The 21,103-nt window shown below is 37.2% G+C and overlaps 2 protein-coding genes across 4 annotated transcripts in view; one reads left to right on the top strand and one right to left on the bottom strand.

Moving 5' to 3' along the window:
- The window catches only part of LOC118205393 (uncharacterized), an 84,165-nt gene extending 81,996 nt beyond the window's left edge, over positions 1 to 2,169 (bottom strand). For 2 of the 3 annotated variants that reach the window (XM_035377891.2, XM_035377947.2), the window contains exon 1: positions 1,624 to 2,169. The gene's annotated coding sequence lies outside the window, so the exon portion shown is untranslated. The remainder of the gene's footprint in view (positions 1 to 1,623) is intronic. The other variant, XM_085818319.1, reaches the window with a different exon arrangement.
- Positions 2,170 to 2,236: 67 nt separating this feature from the next.
- On the top strand, positions 2,237 to 2,981 carry LOC118205717 (CXXC motif containing zinc binding protein). The gene has a single exon (XM_035378034.2). The coding sequence runs from the start codon at positions 2,323 to 2,325 to the stop codon at positions 2,803 to 2,805; it is 483 nt and encodes a 160-aa protein (XP_035233925.1). The 5' UTR covers positions 2,237 to 2,322; the 3' UTR covers positions 2,806 to 2,981.
- Positions 2,982 to 21,103: the final 18,122 nt, after the last annotated feature.

Here is a 21,103-nt window from a genome sequence, read left to right as displayed (position 1 = left end):
TCGATTGACAAATTAGTCGGTATTCTCGACTCAGCAATTATAGGACTTGAACAGCGGAACTTTGTAACTAAACAAGAAATTATGTCTGTTTATAGAATTAAAGAGAAAGTATTATCACATAAAACAAGCAACTTAAACAACTTACATTGAAAGAAATGTTTAATAAAGTACACAAATAAATATTAAGCTTTTTCTTTTTGTAAATTTTACCCTTTAGATCATAATTGTTCTTTATTTCATAAATTACAGTTTCATATTTTTAATTTTATAATTTCTGCATGCCATCTTACCAGATTTAAACTGATGATCTTTAATCCGGAAAAATCGATAATCCGGAATCGCCGAAGTCCCGACGGGTCCGTATTAAGGACTTTTGACTGTACCATGAAAACAATCATACAACTTGTCCATTAGCTTGGCTAACCAAACTACCAGACCTCAGTCACTTTACTATTTGGCTGCTGATGAGCTGCATTATCAATTGCAAAGCAGTGAACAATAAATAATATGTTCCTTGGTTCTTGTTACATGCAAGAAAGCAAGTCTTAATAAAAATTAATATGCGAAATTTAGAGTGAATATGTTGGTTTTTTATGCAACACAAGAACATAAAATTTAAAAAATAAGTCTGAGAAGAATATAATTTTTTACTAAAAAAACTTTTATGTAATCAGGTAGTTTCAATTACACCAACGGGTTCTTTCCCAAAGCGCCAATGGGTACTTTGCGGACAAAAACCTTTACTCTGCATGTAACAAGTACACATTTATATAATTTTTTGACTTTCTGATGAAGGAAAACTGATTCGTGCAGGGAAAGTGCAGAATCGCCCACTGTTTGACACGTTTTTAAGAATTGCACATACTTGGTATCCATGTACACATCGACCTATTTTCGCTTCAAGAAAATATCCCAGAATTGCACAAAAATGGAATTGCACACTCCCTTGACTTTATCCATGTACACATCGACCTATTTTTACTTTAAAAGTCAGAGAAAATTGACAAAAATCCAATTCTTCTACTCGTGTAAAAACTGCCAAACAAATAAGTGGGCGATACTGCACTTTAGCCATTCATGCTATATAAAATAGTCTTTGAAATAGCACTGCTTAACACATACAAAATTTATACACTTTTTCTCCCCTTCTGTAGGATTAGAAATAAAGCCATAATGAATAATTATGACAGGAATTAAAGAAAGACCTTTCTGGTGTACATATCAAAATGCAGAATTATATGAGAGGTACAAATGATATAGATATAATTAACTACTGCTTTTAAAAACATACTTAAATGATTCAATGTAATCATATTAAATTAGCTCTGAATTTTTTATGGCTCTGAAATGTGAGAAACATCAGTAATGTATTTTTAATGAGATGCAAACACAATTTTTCCATAAAGTTACAATATTGCGTTAATAATCATAACAGCTGACATTCATATGAAATTTAAAGCGTTTACAATTATTACAAGATCAAAGGCATCTCAAACAGTGTATGAGCACAGTTTTCATCATAGCTATAGCTCTTCTACAAAACGTTTTGGCAAAATGCAGCATCATATGAAGATAAAAATCTTAAATACAACTAAAAGAAAGAAAATTCTCAATTTAACTAACCTAATTCAAACAAGAGACTCACGTTTCTGCTGTATGTTCAAAATAAATTAGCGCCCCAGTGCTCATCTTCTTCAGGAGAAAACGACTGGCTACAGCAACCGGATCCCAGAGCACTTTATTCATCAGCCATTTATTTTAGTAATATAAAAAAATTCAGACAACATTATTTTAATTCCAACATGATTGTAATTATTTTTCATTTACTTAAAAAAATGTGACTAAAATCATTATCAACATTGCTTATGCGATTCCGAAAGTATACAAATGCTATTATTATTAAACATTTCAACTTTTCCACATTTAAGCTTTAAAATGTTTGTTATATTCCAGAAAGTTTATCATGATAATATGTCATTTTAAACTAAGAATGCGCCATATCTCCGTTAGAAACTAAACATTTTCTTAATCCAGTATGTCGTATTAAATGTCGTATTATTGCGCCCTATCTCCTTTAAAAACTAAACATTTTCTTAGCATTAGGAAGTAATCTAATCTAAATCGCGATTTATTACTAACATAATAACTTTTAACGTTATTTTTTCTCCTTTTTGTTTACCATAGAGTAGGAGAGGGGGGGGAGTAACTATTTGACATGCTGATGTCAATCCAAACTGGACAGAAAGACTGAGTACTTACGTGCACAAAGCGATAAGTGTTTACTTTTCTTGTCGTTTGACGAAAATTTTCAAATTTAATGAAATGGGGAAAATTGGCCTACAGCTGAAAGCGACGTTAGAGAACATCACTGACTTGGAAGCCTACGACCAAGACTTTAGGTGGTATTTAAAACTGAAATGCATGAATTGTGGTGAGCAGTCAGAGAAATGGCAGTATATAACTCTTACTGAAAAAGTTCCATTAAAGGGAGGGCGAGGTGAAGCAAATTTCGTCAGTAAGTGCAAATTGTGCGCGCGAGAAAATTCTGTTGAAATTTTACCGGACTCGTTGAAAAAGTATGCGGCAGATGATAGCGAAACATTTAAGACTATTGTTGTGTTTGATTGCCGAGGATTAGATCCAACGGATTTTTCACCTCGCGGTGGATTTCGAGCTGTTGGTGAAACTTCTGGCACTGAATTTGATGAAGTTAATTTGGAAGATAAGGAATGGGTTGATTACGATGAGAAAGCGAAACTGTCGGTTTCTATTTGTGATGTTGAACACAGATTTGTAAAGATTTGAGTTGATTTGATTTGTTGTATGGTAATAGAAACAGCTACTGCCCAAATGTTTGTTTTCATGAAATTAACAAAAATGTGGCAGGAGATAATGATATGAATATATAACTCGCAAAATTTAATTGTTTGTATCGAGTTTCAGTGTTCAAAATTGTTTTAAATAAACAAAATTTGTTACCAGTTTTTTGTTTTATATTGTTTAGGAAAAAAATTGCATTTTAAAACAGAGTTTTATATTATAATTTGATGGTAAATATTTACAGCATGCTGCTAACATGTTCATTATGTGTAGCATTGTTTGAAGCCGGAAAATTCGTGCTAAAACTTGAAATTTTTGCTGATTAACTCTTAGCTGCTGTGATAAACGTGTTTGATATATTTTGAAATATATAAGTTATAGTGTTACATTTTAAGAGTTACACACAAAAGCTTCATATGATAATAGAAAACTGGGAAAGGTAATATTTACATAGCCCTGCGAACTGCATTTCAGATAACAATTGTTGGATTGGATTGGATTATTCAATTATGGCAAAGCACACGAGGGCTATCTTCCTAAAGGGAGGGATGCCTTCATGGAGGACTTTCTAAGGGAAACTGGCTTGTATACACGTTACGCATGGGGAAAATCACGAAAACGCCCATGCAGCCAGCCCATTCGCGGAATTCGAACCTCGGACCGAACTATCAGTGTTCAGCATCTTTGCCGCTGGTGGGCCTGATAACAATTGTTTTAAGTGAGCAAAATGTGACAGAGTGCATATAATAGTTTACCTTTCTTTTCCAAAACGAGGTTACTTGGTTATTAACTTACTTCAGGAAATTTGAGTAGTTAATTAAAAATTAATGCTTTAATAATAATTGAATAAAATGTGTAAATACATGTTTGTATTAGAAAAATTTGAATTTAACAAACCTTCTCTATTCTATATTGCGTTTCTTTCGAAAGAATACTTTGTGACCAAGACTACGATGCATTTGAAAACTGCATATATTAAAAGAGAAAATACAGTTAGCACGCCTTTCAATGTTCCTTTCAGAAAAGATATACAAATAAGGGAGATGTATATCCGACATTTTAACTTAAGATGACTTGCATAAATTGCTTTAAACAGATTTATCATTGTACCCATTGCTTTACACAATTTTATCATCCTACATTTAGTTTCTTAAAATGTTTTTCATATTTTAGTCAAATATTTTATTTTTGAAAGAATCAACTATCATAAAATTAAAAAAATACAAAATTTTATGCAGAAATTTATTTTTTCTTCTTAATTGCTTGCTCTTCTTCAGGCATTATGCAAGTATATTAAAAAGCATCCAACTTTTCGAAACATCTTTGTATTTCTGACATTAATTTTAAATAAATTTATCACCTTCTATTTCAAAAGAGCTACAAACGGCCAAGTCACTGAACACTGGTTGTTGGCTCCGGGGTTCGAATCCCGGTGAATGGGCTGGTTGCATGGGCGTTTTAGTGGTTTTTCTCATGTGTAACGTGTATACGAGCTAGTTTCCCGTAGAAAGTTCCTCATGAAAGCATCCTTCCTTTTAGGCAGATAGCCCTGCTTTGCCGTAACTTAATAATCCAATTCAATTTTTTTTCATCAGTATTTGGTCAGAGCCGTTATCAGTCTTTAGAGGCTAGGCATTTTGAAGGCATGAGATGAAAGGAAACACTGGTTTCATCAAGAGGGAAAATGTCTTTAGATGATATCGATACACTTTAGATTTATCCAGATACTGGATAAATTCCTGATTTTCAAATAATTCGACTGAGAAATCATGGAATGTTCCATTTATGATACGATATGATGTTCTAATATGTAATTTAAATTTATACAAAAATATAGTCTAAAACCAATCGCTCTTCACTTTAATCTGCAATGATATTGTTTTTGCCTTTTCCGTTAGCACAAACTCAATTGCTGCTATTTGCTAGTGTACACATCTAAGTGTTTTCTCTTTGAACACCCAATTTCCTTGAAGTAGATTCCCCTTTAAATTTTTGCTTTTTCCCCCGAATTTTCTTCTACATGTTTTCAGTGCTGATACAAGAAAATTAAGATTTTTCCATTGTTATACTTCCATAAATTTTACATTCTTGTCAATTTTTTGCATCAAATGCATTTCAGCTGAAGACAGCTTTTCGTTTTCTAGCGCTTATCCTGTACCACGGAGTAACTGATTCTTATATCGGGCGCAAACAATCTAAATCATATTATTTGGAGTTTTTAAGCCAAATAATTTCTATATTAATGAACATGTTTTTCATATAATCTACAACATGAGAGAAAATTACTACTTAAAACATTCCTTCTAAGAGGATAAATGTAAAAATTTTATTTTTATATATTTTTTAAAAGCTGGGCTATGACCCAAACTGTCAACATCCTGTTTGCGTAAAAACATTGTGAAAATAAACATCAAATGAACTTTCTCAGTTTTAGACAATTCAACTTAAATGAAGTTAAAATAAAGTAGCAGATGATAGATAACACAGTGAAGGTAAAAATTTACACTTAAAGATATTTTTAGAAAAAGGAAGAAAGAAAGAAATTTAAAAAAAAAAAAAAGTTAAAAATTTGAATAATGTCATCTGTAATTTAAAAAAAAAAATCTGATGTGTACACCATATCACTTCCTTATACGGAATATTAAATTATACGCATTTTTTCTTGCATTTCATTTAAACTTATTGGATTGAATTAAATCTACTTTGCCTGCCGACAGCGCCTAAACTACAATAGAATAAATGCTTTCTTTAAAATTCACTCTAGTATTTGTTTACCATAGCGACACTCTGGCGCTAGATTCACTTAACAGTATTGTATTTCATTCATATTATAACTCATGCACAAAATTGATATCATTTAAAGAATTATCTAATTGTTGCCACATGTTCTATTCAAATACTATAATAAAGCTACTATGATGTATAAAAGAAATTAAGCAAACAAAACAAAAAAGGAACAGTTTTTCAAAGACGTCTGAGTATTTTTCATTAAATTAATTCAGTTCTCAACTTCCCAAGAAGGCAAAAATACATAAAAACTCAAAATATCTATATTAAAAATTACGAAGTAAATCTTAAACACTTATTTCCTCAAAAAAATTCCATAAAGGATTAAGCATGATTTAATTCGCAATAGTAAATGAAGGCGTTATCTTTGTTGAAGCTAAGTTTCTCTAGATTGGCAACAAATTCACTAGTCTGCTGTTTCAAATGTAAACAATCAATGGCCGCCATAAAAAAAAAGGCTCAGCGGCACTTAAACAACTTTAAAATTCTTGATAATTCTAAAAATATTGCATACAGATTTACTAAAGGCATAAAAACCTTAACCTGAAGATAAAAACAACATAATTCAATTATTTTTAAAGCAAAAAATGTACCATTTACAAACGAGTAAAGAAACTGAGATCACTGAGCCGGGTAACAGAGTGGATATATATTTATATATGTTTGGGGCGTTCGAGTGCAACCAAAATACAAGGTGCACATCTACATGTTATAGCCGTCTTATATACAAAATTTCAACATTCTGACGCTACTCGTTTTTGAGTTATGCGAGATACGTACGTTCATACAGACGCCACGAAAAATTCTCTTCAGAATTCATTTTAAAGCAGTTTTATAATTATTTTGGTGGAAAATGGTCTTTTATTCTGTCTTTACATACAAATATCACGCAAAAACATCGTTAAATTGCATTCGATAGTGGTCAAAATGGATATTTTCGTTGAAATATGCTGCCTGAAACTTTTCGTGATTACAATACTTCCTTTTTACTTCGTACAAGGAAGTAAAAAAAAGCTGTAGTATTAATAAATATTTATGATGCATCATTGAGGGAAAAACTTTCATGTAATTAATTCTTCATAAAACTTTATTTGAAATTTAAGGTTAAAAATAGCTGTGGCAATTCACTGTAACAAAATCCATAAACCACATTTTGCTCAAAGAAAAGGTGCTAAATTTCAAAACATGCCAATACGTAAATTCGTGTATATCTTAGAAAATTTTGAATAAAAAAGTCTCAGTTTTTGCAGTTATATGCTTAGAAATACACCTACTTTAAGATGACGGTAAAAATTTTACAGGCTATAATTCAAAATATTTTTTGAAATATTTATAAAAATTATTTAAAATAACAAATTTATTTGGAACAAATTTATTGAATTTTATTTGGAATGAACCTAAATTTCGAAATGCAAAAGGAATAATCAAAAACATTTTTTTTAAAAAAAGATATTAATAAATATATACCAAATTCAATTAACATTGAGAAGCTAAAATTTTGAGAGATAATTTTTTAAAAACTACTCTTGCAATTTTTACAAAACTTGGCAGTCTGGCATACTTTGAGTCTTAAAAAAATTGGTATGTTATTTCAGAAAAGTCCGTTTTTCTGTCAAAATACCTATGTTAAAATAATAAATAATGCTATATATAAATCTAATATATATCCTGAGTCGCGCTTTCGAGACATGAAAAACGCAATTTGAATTTCGTCAATCGGCCCAGTAGAATGGGAGATATAGAACTGTCTCACTTTTTTTTCTCCTTTCCTTTTTTTTTTTTTTTTTTTTTGCAAAGTGTACATATGTTCCTCACATTGTAAGTAAATAGCCATCTAGAGCCACCAAATTTTCTCCACGAGAAAATATGCACATCAAAGCCTGAATTTTGAATTTAAAAAATATTTATGTTTAAAATTAAATCAGGAAACTCAGTGGTTTAAGAGAAAAGTGTTACCACTCAGGCAACCATAACATATTTATGTTTCAAATTTAATCAGAAAACTCAGTTAACATAAATATGTGCTGCGACTACCTGAACTAAAATATTTTTATCTTCCATGCATGAATGTGGTTCCATTCTGCAAAGCATATGATTAAGCAATTTAAAGCAATAAATAGTTGTAAATTTCTCTCTCTATTTTAAATACTAGCCGGAAGCATTAAATTTCACTAGCTGAACTTTTTAAAATCATTCTTTTTTTTTTTTTTTTCTTTTTTTTTTCTTTTTTTTTTATAATAATTGTTTAAGACAGTTCTGTGCCGGTATAAGGATTATTGACTGTCATGCATAGAAATAATATAAAATTCAAGCTATGTGCTAAATACTGAATTCGATGTGCTTAAAACCATGTCATTCGGTTACCTTTGAATTTTACAAGTGACTCATCTGTCGTTGAATAATGGCTTCTTTCACCTTTGGTCTTTCCCTAGCTTTTTCATATTAATTTTCTTTGAGCTATATATATAATATATATATATATATTCCTCCCCAAAATATAGTTGTCCAAGTAAATGGTAGAATGCTTGGAAGGTGTGTAGGCTGTTACAATATAGTCTAACCATAATTCCTATTGTTTTTCTAATTTTTAAGGGCACCTTTTTTTGTGTGTGTGAGGGGGGGAGACAAATGATAAATTAAGCTATATTGTGATAGATGATTTCTTCTTTATTTAGTGGCATTCCTAAAAAGTAAAGTGATGGTTGTAGCTGTAAATGAAAACAGGGAAAAATGACAGGACAAGTGTGATGAGAAGGGGAGAGATACAAGGTGAAAACAAGACATATAAGTTCCAGTTTCAACCAGATGGGAAGGCTATTTATGAAAGCTCTAATAAAACTAAGAGTAGATATGTTGTTTGAAGAGTGCAAATTTAATCTGAGATATTTAATTTGAAATGCTGTTATATCCGAATTTAATGATTCATGTGAGACTAAGAGTAAATTCTTTGAGACAAGATTATTCACTAAATGGACAGACACTAAGATAGGTACACAAATCAGCAGTAAAAATGAAACTTGCATATTTATCTAAGTATGAATATTCAAGTGAATAAATTAAAGTCATCTTATGTACAGATAATACACATCTTATCTGTATAAAACAATTCCTTCGCGAGTTTATGATTTTATTGAAAAGATATAAATACCCACTTGTTTGGCTGTACACTTCTATAGAATTTTTTGTGAACATTGATTTATTGCATTTTCCCCCCCTTCGCTTTGAACCATTGTGTCTATTGCTTCATTTTTATTACATTCATGAAAGCTGAAAAATCGATTATAATGGGTGTGTAATCTGAAAATTTTTAGATCAGCTAAGTTTCTTTTCTAAGTTTACTTTTTAATAGTGCATCTTGATTTTGTTTGATTGCAGGTAAATTGCACTCACCTGTACTTTTTTTATAAAGCCTCTGCTTTTTAAAGTGATTATTAATATTATTTGATGCCAGTGATGTTCTGAAAAGTTTATTGCATCAAGAACTTTGAATTTAGCAGTCATGGCGAAGAAATTTATCATTTGAAGTTTCATTTCCAAATCACTCAGTCTTTTTCTGATTAATACTTTTTCTATTCTCTTCAAAGTAGACTTTATGCAAATTAAAGTAGCAAATTACATTATTAAAGATAATTTAAAATAATCAAACTGATTTTTTTTTCCCTCGGGCTTAATTTATTCACGTAGACTTTTTGAAAGGAATATGAGAGAATCAGAATCGTAGCAAGGGTTTTCAGCGCCCGGGGACAGCTGAAGATTTCACGCCCCTTCCTGTTAGCTTAGAATGGAAAATATTTAATTTTAAAATATCTAAATATCAGTTTGGTTCCTTCTGGATGCTGCACTTGGGGACAAGAGCTCATAACTGTTGAATGTAAGCTAATTTATCCTTCACTAAACAAGTAGCTATACTCAGTAAAACGGTTAACCTTTAACTGCTGTGACAATTTTTTCGGCATAATTACTGTGAGTGGTCTCACAGTAATTATGCCGAAAAACCGCTTTAAAGAAACGTGGAAAAATGCATACTTTTATGCCGTTTTAAGGAATATTATAGATATTTTATGAATATTTATGGAATTCTATTTCGTTTAAATCAATATATTTTAAACATAAATCAATTAATTTTATACAGTTAAATCCATATAGAAAATGACTATTTTCTTCGTTTTAAGGAACAAAGTTTTTGAAGAACAAAAATTTTATTAAACATGCATGGGAATATGTGACTTTCTTAAGTATTACTGTCAATTAAACCATAATTCTATAACAATGAATTTAATTATTAATAAATAATAGATTAGTATATCTTTGTTTACAAGGGTGAATCATAAGATGATACACAGTCAAAACGCATTTTTTGAGAACACTGAAGACACACTGGTTCTTTGCATTCCAAGCATTTTATGCTGCTTTTCTCTTCTTACAAGGTGGGCAAAGACTACATGTTTTTCTTTCTTCAAATTTTTCTTCTTGATTTGATAAATCCACTCTCTTAATTTCCTTTTGTCCAAAGGTTCTTCTAATTGTTATATTCAGTTCCTTGGCCAAAAAGCGGAAGTTATCCCAGCATTCAGATGCGGTTTAATAAGATGATTAGCTAACAAAAGCATATTTTTTTTTTCTTTTCAATTTTGTAGCATCAGGATATGACTGGAACAATATGTATTGTTACGTTTTGCTCTTCCTGACACCAGTTGTTACGTTATTTTCTTCCTTCACGTTCGTACGGGGTTCGTAGATTTCGAGTGAATAACGACGACACTTTATGAAGTTTTGTTTTGTTTTATACGGGCGCAGCCCTTCCGCCTGGTTTGTTGAACCTTATGAAGAAAAGCAGGCGCAACCCTTCCAACAACAAACGACACGAGCCGGCGAGCCGGCCGTGTCCAAATAAAAACAAAATCAATTTAGCAGCTTAACAAAAAGAAAAGAAAATTAGGTTACTATACTAAAAAAGAATAACATGGCACATAAAAACACAAAAACATTTAAGCTGTCCCTGCACCTTTGCATATAAAATCTTTTTCTCCCTTTAAGGGTAGAATTGAACGCTTTCAGTATGTTAGCTCGATCAATCAGAGATACCGATGACATGTTAATGAGAATTGATGACTTTCATAATGTCTTGTGCAAATTTTACTCCTTTTTTATAATTTTGAATCATTTCTCTTACATTTCCGATTCCATGTAAGGCTCTTACCCCCCGGTGAGTGTACAACTTTCAATAAAATGAATGCAGTCACCGGCAGTATCACATTTAAGGCATAAATTTACCCCCTGGAGGTGGAATCTCTGTAAGTACGTAGGAAAGCGTCCATGCCCTGTTTGGTGGTCATGCGTGCTTAATGCATGATATAATTAAAGAAAATAAGAATAGACAATCTCCTATAACAAAAGACTATATTAAATACTAAATTACAATTTAAATTACATTGCAGAGATCAACACAGAGCTCGGAGCACAGTTCATGCTACCTTCGCGTACAGTTGTGTGACGAGAAGTCTGAGTGAGTAAAGATGTCGCTTTGCTGCTCCGATTAAGAACTGGATTTTACACGTGGCGCCATCTCATGAATAGAAGTTGAAGTATCTGTCGGAACGCCACAGTACTCCCCCCCAAGTACCATCGGTACGTTATAAGTACTTTGGGTTAAATTTAACCTTTCTTCCAGATCTGGTAGTTTTAGGTTGCTCTTTAACGGGATTCTTCCGGGAGTGATGTTGATGAGGAAGTTTTTGGATCTTGCATTAGAAATGCTGGTTTGAGACGATCGATTCCAATCACTGATTGTTTGCCATTGCAGATGATGGTGAAATGTTTCGGTGTTCGTTTGACAACTTTGAATGGACCATCATATGAAGGTGTTAAAGTTGGCTTAATTGCATCGTTGCGCACGAATACGTGCGAAGATGTCTCAAGCGCAGGATGTACAAAATAGCTTGGCTGGTTATGCGAAGATGCTGGGGTTGGCGAGATATTGCTCATGGTCTCACGTAAACGTTGAAGGAATGTTGGAGGGTCGATAACTGGAGTAGATTCTGGGTGAAAGAATTCACCTGGCAGACGGAGGGTTGCACCATATAACATTTCAGCACAAGTGCTACCAATGTCTTCTTTGAATGCTGTGCGAAGACCAAGCAAGACTAGGGGTAAGGCTTCTGTCCAGTGTGTGCTACTGTGGCACTTCAGACCTTGTTTGAGAGATCGGTGAAAGCGTTCCACCATCCCATTTCCAGATGGATGGTATGGTGTTGTGCGAATATGGCGAATGCCAAGAAGAGAGGTGAGGGATGCGAACAAGTGACATTGAAATTGTCGGCCTTGGTCAGTAGTGATGGTGGTAGGCATGCCAAATCTTGAAAGCCACTGGGAGATGAATGCTCGAGCTACAGTTTCAGCGGATATATTTTCAATAGGAATGGCTTCAGGCCATCTTGTGTACCGATCAATACAAGTGAGGAGGTAAGTGTAACCATTTGAAGGAGGCAATGGGCCAACCAAGTCTAAGTGTACATGATCAAAGCGTCTTGCTGGAAGGTTAAATTGTTGAATGGGACTGTGAGTGTGACGGGATACTTTACACCGTTGACATCTAATACATGAACGAGTCCATTCTGTGATGTCTTGATTCATCGCTGGCCAGACAAATCTGTCTGCGATCAGCTTTTTGGTGGCACGGATTCCAAGATGTGCCAAATTGTGCAAGGCATTAAACACTTCACGTCTAAAATTGACAGGAATATAGGGACGTATTCTATTGTTCTCTATGTCACAGTAAATTTTAAGCGTTGGATCAATGTGCAGCGGTTGTAACTGAAGGGAGGTTTGTGGATTTGAGATTAGGTTCTTGAGTTCCTCATCATGCAATTGAGCTTTTGCAATTTCAGAGAAATCTGGGGTAGTGAGGTTGATATTGTTTACCCGAGACAAGGCATCAGCGACACAATTATCAGTACCAGAGACATATCTGATATCTGTACTAAACTGGGCGATGAAATCCAGATGTCGAAGCTGACGAGGAGAACATGAGTCAGAGTTTTTCCTAAAAGCGAAGGTTAATGGTCGATGATAGGTGAAAATGATGAAGTCGTGTCCTTCCAAGTTGTGCCGGAAGTATTTAACAGCACAGTACACAGCAAGTAGCTCTCTGTCATATGTGCTGTATTTCCTTTCTGCAGTAGTAAGTTTTCTGGAAAAGAATGCCATTGGGGAACGTCCTTTAGTGGTATGGGCTTGAAGCACTGCTCCTTTGGCCGTGTCAGATGCATCTACCATTATAGAGAGCTGATCACTAGGTGAGTGATAAGAAAGTGTGGCTGCATTTGCCAGATCGTGTTTGCATTGCACGAATGCTGCAGATGCAGATTCAGCCCAAGGGACAGCTCGTTGATAATTTTTTTTTGCTATTCTTCAGAAACTCATGTAGGCAGGCTTGTGTTTTTGCGGCATTTGGCAGAAAGCGTCGGTAGAAATTTAACATTGCTAGAAAACGCTTCAGTTCAGAGATGGTTTTGGGCTGGGGTAGGTCGTTAATTGCTTTGACTCTTTCCGGTAAAGGTTTGACTCCATTCTGGGTAATAAGACATCCAAGAAAGGAAACTGAGGGTTGACCAAGTACACATTTGGATGGATTTAGTTTTAATCCATGATCTTTAAGGCGAGTGAAAATCTGACGCAGATGTTTAAAATGTTCTTCCGCATCTGTAGATGCAACCAGGATATCATCAAAATATGGGATGCAGAAATCGAGACCAGACAGTACTTGGTGTATGAAACGCTGAAATGTTTGGCCAGCATTGCGAAGGCCAAATGGCATATATAAGTACTCAAAGAGACCAAATGGTGTAGTCACTGCGGTCTTAGGCACATCTTCAGCATGCACTGGGATCTGATGATATGCTCTGGCAAGATCGAGGGTAGAAAATATGTTTGTTCCATGAAAAAGATGGGTACAGTCTTGGATATGTGGGACTGGATATCTGTCAGGGACTGTGACGGCATTAAGTCGACGATAATCTCCACCCGGCCGCCAGTCACCATTAGACTTTTTAACCATGTGAAGTGGACTGGCCCACGGACTTTTAGATGGGCGAATGGTTCCCTGTGCTAGCATTAATTCAAATTCTTTGCGAGCAGCTTTTAGCATCTCTGGAGAAAGACGACGAGGCTTGGAAAATACAGGTGGGCCATGTGTTTCAATGTGATGATACACTTCTGGCTGATGAGTATGCTGCCCTGATTTGGATGGGTTTAAAATGTCAGGGAATTCTGCTAATAACCGATGAAACCGTGTGCTGCCCGATAAAACACTTATGTTGGTAGATACGTTTGATACGTGAGAAGCTTGGCCCTGTGATGTCAGCTGAGTTGTAGCATCAATTAAGCATCCACTAGAAGGTGGAAATATGTCAAGAAGTCGACACCAATAATTGCTTGAGTTACATCAGCAATAATAAAAGGCCAGTTGAAAGTCCGGCGCAAGTTTAAATCAAGTGTCAATAGTTTGGTGCCGTAGGTTGCAATTTGGGTACCATTGGCTGCATACAGTACAAGTTTATTAAGTTGGTGAGCATTTGTTTTAGTTCTCGGGAGCACTGATATGTCAGCTCCAGTATCTACTAGAAAACATAACTGAGTTGAACGATCAGCCAGTACTATTCTGTCGATGTGGCGGACATTCTGTTGGCCAGCAGAAGACCGCCCATTTAGTTTCCCGCTTGTTCAAAAGTGCATGGAGGGGCACACTTGCGAGCCAAAATTCATATGATAAAAACATATGCCACCTGTGGGTTTTTTGTACTGCGTTCGAGTATTATGACGAGATTGACTCCTGCTTCGGGCACGAAATTTATTACGTGGGCCCGGATTTCATCGATTGTATCTCCGTGAAGCATGAAGATTTGTAGAGAGTTCAGATACTTTTTTGGTCAATTCAGCCACTTGTTGTTCGAGGGATGAACTGGAAGGTGCAGCATTAGCAGCACTGACATAAGCTGGAGTAACAAGTTCATTAATTTTGTCAGCCATTGCTGCTAAACGGGTTAGATCTTCATTGGAAGCAGCAAGAATTATTTGTATGTTATTAGGGAGACGCGAAAGCCATAGTGATTTCAACAAGTCGTCACTAAAATGGCTTCCTGTCAGATCACGCATTCGTGACAGCAAGTATGAAGGTCGCTGATCTCCAAGTTCAAGTCCTTGTAGTAAAGTACGTATTTTTGAAGATTCACTTTCTGAATAGATTTCAATGAGCCGCTGTTTCAGTTTGGAGTATTTATCACAATCAGGTGGTTTGAGAATTAAGTCATGCACTGAATTCAGAATATCAGACTCAATTGCTGCAACTACGTGGTTGAATTTTGTAGAATCCTCACTAATGCGAGCGATAGAAAATTGTGCTTCGATCTGAGCGAACCACAATGAAGGATTATTTTTCCAGAAGGGCGGTGGCTTCACCGCAACGCGTGTGATTTGTGGCTCTGGTGGAATATCGTCGGGCATACTGATAGATAATTTTCACTTTAAATAATAAACACTTAACAGCACAAATATTGTAGCATGAACATACACTATTGATATTTTACCATGATAACAATAAATATTTTAACCATGCAGAAAAAATTTACGTAACGATACACACACAAATAATACAGGGTCAGCAATTACACACACAAATAATATTTTACCGAAATGCATTTGAAAAGAAACCCTTATTTGAGGAAAAAAATGATGCGTTCATTTTGTATTGCGCACACACAAAATCACCACTTCACACTGCTAAGGCACTTTCGAAGGAAAAAGGAAATCACTCCTGTAGCACGTGGGAAAGAAATTCACTACTTTCGAACACTGAGGGAAGAATTTTGCCGTAGCACGTTGCACAAAAGTTACTGATGTGGCACATTTAGCGAAAATCACTGTTGTAGCACATTTGTCGTTGAATGATCGAAGAATTATTGCACGACTGGCGAAGTCAGCGGAACGGAACAGATCACATTGATGATTTTCTGAAGCTCCTTGCGATGATATGCACGACTTTGAAAAAACACAAACAATATATATCAATACTTCTAGAAATAATTGAAGGGGTACGTTGTAGCATACGTTTAATGTCCATATTCGTTGTTATTTTTAGTCAGTTCTTCAGAATGCCTTGGATGCACGTGGCTTAGGGTCGTTGAAAATCCATTCTCAGTAGCGTGCTCAGTCAAAAGGTCACCACTTTTGGTGGTCGTGCGATCTTAATGCATGATATAATTAAAGAAAATAAGAATAGACGATCTCCTATAACAAAAGAATATATTAAATACTAAATTACAATTTAAATTACATTGCAGAGATCAACACAGAGCTCGGAACACAGTTCATGCTACCTTCGCGTACAGTTGTATGACGAGAAGTCTGAGTGAGTAAAGATGTCGCTTTGCTGCTCCGATTAAGAACTGGATTTTACACGTGGCGCCATCTCATGAATAGAAGTTGAAGTATCTGTCGGAACGCCACACCTGTTACTAATTGATTATAGTCTTTATCGCAAAATATAGGCATATTCTTCTTAATTATTATTTTTGACAAGTCCTCTGATCTTCTAGGAGAACACTTTATGAAGTATCGACACACTTTATTTAGCCAATATTAATCAGGACAGCTCCAATAACACTTTTTACAGTCGTCAAAAATCTACTATAAACACGCTGGAGCAATCAGCAACACAGCCTTCACACTGTCAGGCAATAACGGTGGAGATAGCTTCACTGCAAAGCACCAGAGTACAGCTTCCGACTCTGTTTGTTTGTTCTCGGAACTCCACGTACTGTCGAGACTCTCCGTGCGATGCACTCGAGGATACACAAGAGTATAGCTCTCGACTCAACACAGTCTAAGTAAAAACTCGACGATGCACTAAAAGACTCTCTCGATCCACTCGACGACCAACTCGGCGCTAGACTTCGAAATACTCGCTCAGTGACTGACTATCAGCTCGCTAAACTAGGCACACACACTTGCCCTCTTGATGAAGCACACACTAACTGACTGCGGACCAGCAGGGTTTATATAGCTTTCGGCTTGTGTTCGAGAACATTCTGGGCTAAACCGGTAAGAATTCGTTCCAGAAGGTTCTCTATCCGTTCATGGTATATCGCCAATTTTGTCGCCAAATGGGGTAACCCTGCCTTCATTTGCCATTTTATGGCAACCCTAAAATTGCTTTGCGGGGAAGCCATCTTACTGAGCATGTTTATTTCGTAGCACTGCCCCTCCCAAGGACTGCACGTACCGGGCAGTACAACCCTTGGTTAGAAGCCAAATTCGATACAATCGAAACGTTTTAAAACATACAGATAGCATAGCTAAAGGCGAGGAATGTACATCCGGATCCTCAGGCGAGGAATGTACATCCGGATGGCGACCGAAGAGCAGGTCACTTGGCAGACGGAGATCGCGACCGAAGAGCATCTGTGATGGAGTATAGCCGGTGCTTTCGTGGACGGCACTACGGTAAGCAAGCAAGAACAGGGGTAGCTTGCGATCCCAGTCTTCTTGGTTTTGGGAAACCATGAGCGAGAAGTGGTTCAGGATTGTACGGTTAAACCTCTCCACCATGCCAGACTGCGGATGTAACGGGGTCGTCTGCGTTTTCTTGATTTCCAACAAGTCGCATAGTCCCTTGAACACAGCCGAAGTGAAGTTCCTGCCTTGGTCGGAATGAATCTGGAGGGGGTCCCAAATCTGTAACAGAACTTCAGCTGCCGTGACAGCCTCTTGATCTGGAACTGGGTAAGCTTCGTGCCACTTCGTTAAGTAAGCCATGACAACGAGAATGTATTTGTTGCCATCCGTGGTCCGAGGAAAAGGTCCAAGTATGTCGAGGACAATTCGCTCGAAAGGCGCTTCTACATTGTTTCGCTGCAGCCTTCCTCGGCTACGTCCCTTCGGTCCTTTCCTGGCTGCGCAGGCAGCACAAGATGGGCACTACCTCTCAACATCGTTTCTCGCCGAAATCCAGAAGAAGCGCTCTCGGACCTCGTTTAGGGTCTTCATGCAGCCGAAATGCCCTCCTGTTGAGCTGCTGTGCATTTCCTTCAGAACATCAGGTATTCGGTTTCGAGGAAGCAGCAGCTGCCATCTCTTATTAGTTCCATCGTCGCTTTCCCATAGTCGATATAAGACTCCATTTCGGAAGTGGAGTGAATCCTAGAGAGCACAATACTTTTTAGTTGCGGGACTGAAAATGGAAATGTCCTACCACTTGGGTTTTGTACTGGATGATTCCTTCAGCTCTATTATTGGTCTAATGTCAGGATCCGCTGATTGGTTTTCGCTAACTTTTTCATCACTCCACGGATCTGGATCAGTTGATGTTGAAGATGTTACTTGCCGGATACTCGGATTCGCCAACCCGTTAGCCTCGGCTCTTGAACAATGACTGCAGTGTGCAGGACAAGGCTTCCTGGATAAAGCATCTGAATTTCCGTGGGAGGAGCCTTTGCGATGTTTTATCTCAAAGTCATATTCCTGCAGTCTTTGAATCCATCTGGCTATTTGTCCTTCGGGATTTTTGAAATTCAGTAGCCAGGTTAGAGAAGCATGGGCGGTCCGCAATAAGAATTTTCTGCCATAGAGATAATGATGGAAATGCTCTATGGCCTTTACGATAGCAAGCAATTCTTTACGGGTGACGCAATAATTCCTTCCCGGTTTGGACAAGCATTTACTCCAATAGGCTATTACTCGCTCTTGACCATTAAGCATTTGAGAAAGGACAGCTCCCACACTTTCGTTGCTTGCATCTGTGTCCAATATAAATTCTTTGTCTGTCTGGGGATATGCGAGCACGGGCGTAGATGTTAATGCCGTCTTCAACTGATTAAAGGACTTCTCGCACTCCTCAGTCACACGAATTTTTGTTTACTTTCTGTTAATTTATGCAAAGGCCTTGCGATGTTGGAGAACCACTTCACGAATCTTCTGTAATAAGTACAGTGTCCCAGGAAGCTCCGTAGTTGATGAATATCCACAGGACGTTCCCAGTCCTGAACTGCCGACGTATTTTCTGGATCTGTGCGGACACCTTCGGCAGAGATGACATGGCCGAGATAGGTAACTTCACTGCGGAATAACTTGCATTTCGAAGGACTTAGTTTAAGGTTGGCATCTCTCAATTTCTGGAACACCTTCCTGATATTTTCTAGATGTTCCTCGAAAGTACAGCCCTCTATAATGATGTCGTTTAGGTAGACCAGACAGGATTCGTAAGATAGACCACGAAGGACTGTCTCCATCAGGCGTTCAAATGTTGCAGGGGCGTTACAGAGTCCAAAAGGCATAACTTTGAACTGCCAGAGTCCTTGACCGGTAGTGAACGCAGTTTTCTTTCTATCATCGGGATGAATTTCCACTTGCCAGTATCCACTCTTGAGGTCCAGGGTGGAAAACCACTTGTGTCCTGATAGAGTGTCTAGAGTATCGTCAATCCTGGGAGGAGGGTAACTGTCTTTCTTAGTGACATTATTTAGTCTCCGGTAGTCGACACAAAATCTTGTCGAGCCATCTTTCTTCCGGACGAGAAGGCCCATGGACTATGGGACTATAGGAGATGCCCATGGACTTGTGGATGGTTCGATGATATCATTTTCTTGCATCTCCTTCAGAAGATTTCCGATCTCTTCATGTTTTGCGAATGGTAAACGTCTGGGATGCTGCTTTATCGGAGAGTGATCCCTCATATCAACTCGATGTTGCGTCCATTTTGTGCGGCCAACATCTCTGGATGACCTAGAAAATAGATCTTCAAATTCTTTAATTATTTTCTCTGCCGCACGTGTTTGTTCATGGGTTAAATTTTCACTCTGCAGAAATTCTTCCATTAATTTCCTAGTTGCCTCAGTCGGAATTTCAAGTGGGGCTTTGTAAACGCAAGTAACTGGAGTGCATGCTGCTAGCACTTCACCCTTTTGGATGTTTCTCGGTCTGTGACTAACATTCGCCACTCTCACAGGGATGAAGTCTTTCGAAACGTCTACTAATGAGGAGGCCACTAACACCTCTCTTTTGCTATTTTCAGGGTATTCAATTAATCCAAATCTGAAGCTATTCTTTTCTATGGAGCCGGCTATTAATAATTCTGTCATCGGAGGGATGGTGACATCTATTTTTGTTGTTACTTGGTGGGCTGAGGGAATGCCGCTCTTCATTTCAAACACAGTTATATCTTCTTTTGCAGAGCTCATTTCCTTACGTTTAAAGTCCAATGTAAAGTCGTACTTCCGCAAAAAGTCCAATCCGAGTATTAATTCATCCGCGATGTTAGCGACGAAAGCTAAGTGCTGGTAGGACTCATTTCCAAAGGTAATGATGATGTTAATTTTACCTTCAATGGGAATCTTATCACCTGTCACTGTTTGCAAAGTCACACAGGGCGGAGTCCAGCACAACGTTTCGCTCAATTTTCGAGCTACATCTGTTCTCACGATGGTTACATTTGCTCCCGTATCTATGATCATTTTACAAGGATGCTTATTCACGTATCCTTCGACGAGCAGTTGGTTATCTCCGCAGCTCATTGAAGATAATTGATGAACTTTAAGAGGGGCTGCATCTGTGCCTGGCAACCTCCGCCCCGTGAGATTGCCACACTTCAGTTTCCCTGGTTTTGTTTCGCGGGAACTCTCTCCCAGTTTTGATTCACGTGACAGTTCCTGCTGAGATGGCCTTCCAATCCGCAGTTCCTGCACTTGACGATTTTCTTCCCAGTACTCTTTTTATAAGGTCTTCTTAACGCCTCCCGAATTTCTCTTATTTCTTTTTTTAGTTTCGAGATATCAAAATTTGGATCTTCTATTTGAGCCGCTGTAATAGGATGTCGATCTCTTCGAGTCGCTTGTTGAGCCGACTCGAACTTCATAGCGTAGACCAAGGCAGATTTCAGGTCTTTCAGATCCGCCAATCTGAGAGCTCTCTGAATTTCCGCATCCTTTACAGCATCCACGAAATGCATCAAGGCCAGATTTTCTCGGACATCAGGTGGACAGTCCGGATATGCTTGATGCGCCAACATCTCGATCTCAGATGCAAATTCTTGAAGGCTTTCCGTGATTTTCTGCTGGCGGGATTTCAACTGCCGATTGCTACAGTCCTATGCGCACTTTACCCGAATCTCATTTCCAGCGCATTCGATAAGGCGTTGAAGTTTGAAATCTAGTCTTCGGAGAGGACACCTAAGATGCGGCATCTCCTCGGAGTGACACAGCCAACTGCGAAGCCTTTATATTGAGTCTCACTTGTTATTTTCCGCCACGATGGAAAACTGGGTCTTATATATACTCCATGATGATTTTCCATCGTATGTGCTTGGTTTGATAACCGTATGAGAGTACACTTGGGGAACCTTGAAATCTTCAGCTTCGTTCTTAGGCTCAGTCCGGTTTTCTTCTGGAACATCTACTTCTTTCCGGAATTTTCTCAAATTTTCTTCAAATCGTTCTTCGACAGCTGC

This window comes from Stegodyphus dumicola, chromosome 6 (assembly GCF_044657685.1).
Source record: "Stegodyphus dumicola isolate Sdum_Otavi_A_Nest chromosome 6, ASM4465768v1".
Classification (NCBI taxonomy): domain Eukaryota; kingdom Metazoa; phylum Arthropoda; class Arachnida; order Araneae; family Eresidae; genus Stegodyphus; species Stegodyphus dumicola.
Note: the sequence above shows the minus strand (reverse complement) of the source record. Positions and strands in the feature narration are given on the sequence as shown.